At 44.3% G+C, this 4,130-nt stretch overlaps 1 protein-coding gene across 1 annotated transcript; it reads left to right on the top strand.

Moving 5' to 3' along the window:
• Positions 1 to 442: 442 nt before the first annotated feature.
• On the top strand, positions 443 to 3,655 carry LOC147627447 (pentatricopeptide repeat-containing protein At1g11290, chloroplastic-like). The gene has a single exon (XM_086814338.1). The coding sequence runs from the start codon at positions 1,183 to 1,185 to the stop codon at positions 2,887 to 2,889; it is 1,707 nt and encodes a 568-aa protein (XP_086670464.1). The 5' UTR covers positions 443 to 1,182; the 3' UTR covers positions 2,890 to 3,655.
• Positions 3,656 to 4,130: the final 475 nt, after the last annotated feature.

The following is a 4,130-nucleotide window of genomic DNA, read 5'->3' on the forward strand; positions in this document are numbered from 1 at the left end:
AGCTCAAGCATTTGTGCCGCCTATCTCGGCCTCTACCAGCCATGGTCCATGCCATACGCAATGACTATTCATTTTGTTTTCTCTGTTCACGCCCCACCCTTGGCACGTTTTAGCCACTTGCATATCTCCATCGTGCCTACAACGTATCCTTTGCTCCAGTCTGCGCTTCATCGGCCATACCAATGGCTTCGGCCTCCATTGCCAGCTCTACTCTGCAGACATCATCCCCACCAGTCAAAAGTTATCTCCACATCTCAATCATTATAACTTTTAACTAGAGTTAATTCACAATAAAAGAGCTTATCAAGATGATGCAAAATCATATCATGTACATCTCTCTTCACCCGTTTTAAGTGTCTTGTCTCCACCAATTTGATGAGCCCTTAGCCGTCTCCTCTCCTTCAAAGACAATACGAAGGGAATAGCCTAGCCTATAATTTTCTTTTGAGTGTTACTGTCATGTACATACCCTAGGTAGCTCTTGTTCTTGCCCTCATGTTTTTATAGCAACTCACCTTGCGAGTGTGTAGGCATCTGAACGCTGGTGTAAGTCGTTGCATGAACCTTAACAAACTGAAGCGTGAAAATTTCCGTTTATTGAAGATGTTCAAACTCGTCAAGACATTGCTGCTCGGCCATGGAGGCTCCAACTCAGGCAGGTAAGCGAAGAAGATTGAAGCGTTTTGGCCCGTGCCGAGCTAAGGGACGTGCTCACCTGATGCAATTAAATGACGCTCAAATGCCCTTAATCATATGAGTAATCCCTGCCCTTATCATATGCGGCTGTTCAACATAACCCCTGCCCTAATTATATGATGCCATCCCCTGTTCTTTATAATCGGTGCCCTTTTTATTTGATGGCATCTCTTGACCAGCTTGTGATGCCATCTCCTCGATACCATTCATGCCCTTATCATATGTTTCCATCTCTAGTTCAACCTAATGCTTGCCACCATTGTGCCACCATCTTCCCCACATTGCAATTCATATCCTTGTCATAGGTCCTTGCACGCTCTGATCATGCTCCATGCCATAGCTATCTCCTGTTCACTAATTCCTGCCCAGGTTATATGATGCCGTCTGCTTTTCCATGCCCTAGTCATATAATGCCATCTTTTGTGCGTAGCCCTCAGTCATGTGATGCCATGATCCATCTTCTCTGCCATTTTCATGTGATGTTCCATGCTATTGTCATGTGATGGCAACTCCTGTTCATCTAATTCATGGGCTAGTCATGTGATGCAAACCTCTTTTCCATGCCCTAGTCATATGGCCTCTGCGGCCTATGCTTCTGCCTTGCGGCATTGTGGAAGGAGAATGGCTTTGTCTGAGGGTAAGAAAGTCCATGAGCTCATCAATGAAAGTGGTCTTCAGCATGACGTTTTCCTTGGGAATCTCCTGGTGCAAATGTATGCTAATTGTAAAGCTATGAACGAGGCCCAAGCTGTGTTTTCAAACATGCCCAAACAGAATTCCTTTTCGTGGGGTATCCTGATAGGTGCCCTTGTCCGGGGTGGCAAGGGCAAGGAGGCCATTCAATCCTTTAAACAGATGCTTCTTGAGTGTATGGTGCCAGATCAAGTAGTTCTGTTGAGTGCCCTTTCAGCCTGTACCATTCAGTTAGCCCTAGCGGAAGGCAAACAAATACATGTATTTGTCATAGGCACTCCTATGGAATCCGAAATAGCGGTAAGAAATGCTCTCATTAATATGTATGGAAAGTGTGGCCGCCTCAAGGAGGCCTTGGAGACATTTCACAGTATGTCCGAGCGAGATGTGATCTCATGGACTTCCACCATTGCAGTGTGCACTCAGCACCATCAAGCTTTGCAATTGTTTAGGAGAATGCAACTGGAAGGGATGGCACCAAACCGGGCAACTTTTGTCAGTGTTCTTGATGCGTGCTGCAGTCAGGATCTCCTATCTGAAGGTAAGCAGGTGCACGTTTGGATCTTGAGTGGTGGATGTGTATTGGACATTGTCGTTGGCACCGCCATTGTTAATATGTATGCGAAGTGTGGGAACCTAGAGTGTGCACGTAAAGTGTTTGACGAGCTTAGAGAGAAGAATGCAGTTTCGTGGACAGCCATAATAACAGCATATGCCCAGCATGGGGAGGGCAAGGAGGCTTTGCAACTTTATCAGCAAATGCAGCTAGAAGGAGCAACTTCAGACAAGGTCACATACATAAGCGTGTTATGTGCATGTGCGAGCCAAGCACTTCTGTCCGAAGGCATAAAGGTCCATGCCACAATTGTGGGAAGTAAGTTTGAGTCAGATGTTGCTGTTGGGACCTCACTGGTCCACATGTACAGCCAGTGTGGTAAGTTAGAGGACGCACGAGTGATTTTTGATCGAATGCCTGAACGGCATGTAGTGTCATGGAATGCGATGATTGCAGCCTATGCACAGCACGGGCAGGGACAGGAGGCTCTTCACGTCTTTCAGAAGTTGCAGCTGCAGGGTGGACTCCCGGACATGGTTACCTTCTTTATTGTCTTATCTGCATGTAGCCATTCTGGCCTAATGAAGGAGGGATGCACCTATTTTATCTCTATGATTGAAGATTATGGCATCACACCATTGGTTGAGCATTATAATTGTATGGTCGATCTTCTAGGACGTGCAGGAAGGTTGGATGGGGGTGAGAATTTGATCGAAAGCATGCCAATCGATCCAAAGGCAATAACGTGGATGACCATGCTTGGCGCTTGCAAAACACATTCCGATTTGGAAAGGGCGAGACTTGCAGCTGAAAATGTTTTTGTGATGGATGGAAAAGATGCGACACCATATATATTGCTAGCAAACATCTATGCTGCAAGTGGTAGGCCAGGTGAGGCTCTAAAACTTGAAGCTGAGGCTACAGCTGCAGTCCATGAACAGTAGGCCTTCCTTTGAAAGGGGTGCTTTGATGCCAGTCCCCAACCTGCAGAGTGATTGAACCCACAACTATTCTCTCTCGTCATGGTGTCAAGACTGGAGAGCAGCATGTCAGATAAGTTATGGCTGAAGTTGTACTGAAGCAGATCTTCAGGTGACCACGTTGAGGCAGGAACACTAAAGAGCTAACAGGAGTAGACAATCACTGAGGTAACTGATACAGGGGATGTGGCCTAGATATCAACAAAAACTTCCTAACCTCTCGTCATCATGTTATATAACTGATCATGACGTGCACTTCCAATTTTTCAGAGAATAATTTCTCTTATCACCTTATGTAACGGAAAGCCTTAACGACGCAATTCATTTTCACTAGGTGGGGTGGAGGACCCAACATTGCACCATCCCTTTTCACAATATCCCTTGTGTCAGGCTATTGGCTAGCAAACCAACTGAAGATTGTTGACCGTTTTCTCCTGGAATTTCTTTAGCTTAAGTTGACAGCAAAACTTATCATGAGCCATGACACTAGGGCACCATCACATGTTATATAGCTTGCTCGAGGATTCAAACCACGAGTTTACCAACTCGCAATATTCCTTAACGTGTACCATGAAATGCGAGTAGTCTTATATCCACTTGCTCTCCCATGGTGGCATTATGTAAGTAATCTACTTGCACATTTCTTGTTGTTTGCTCCTTAGTGAAATGCCTGGAAACTAGCTTTTGTGTATTTAACAAATCATGTTTTATTGAAGTCCATCTTGAAGTCAATGCATACCATCTTAGAGCCATTGCCAAATGCATGAATACATGTTTTTTTGCTAACACACCTGTTTTTTTTTCAGAAAAGAAACTTATATTAAATAAAATAAAATCATACAAAGGGAGATCTCAAACCAAAAGGTAGGGAGATTTCAACTGATTGGGGGCACTATGCTGCCATGAAAAGCCCCATAATATTGGAGGAGAAGAAAATACCATGGTTCCACTGTCATAAATCTGTTGCATTTTATCTTTGCAGCTCTAGAATATCCTTGTATGCTGGCCAAGGTGGCCAAAAGAGAGTGAATGATGTCACTCCATGTAATGCAAATACATTGGGTATCATGAACTTGAATACCCTCGAAGGCCTCTAAGCATCTAGTCTTCCAGGTATGCATATTGTGTGTATTGTAACTTAGTTGTGCTTCTCGAATCTCTACGAATATGTATAACAAAATCTACTCCCATATCCTAAAAAAGTA

The sequence above is a fragment of the Cibotium barometz genome, chromosome 20, assembly GCF_041138505.1.
Source record: "Cibotium barometz isolate CiBa-2024 chromosome 20, ASM4113850v1, whole genome shotgun sequence".
Classification (NCBI taxonomy): domain Eukaryota; kingdom Viridiplantae; phylum Streptophyta; class Polypodiopsida; order Cyatheales; family Cibotiaceae; genus Cibotium; species Cibotium barometz.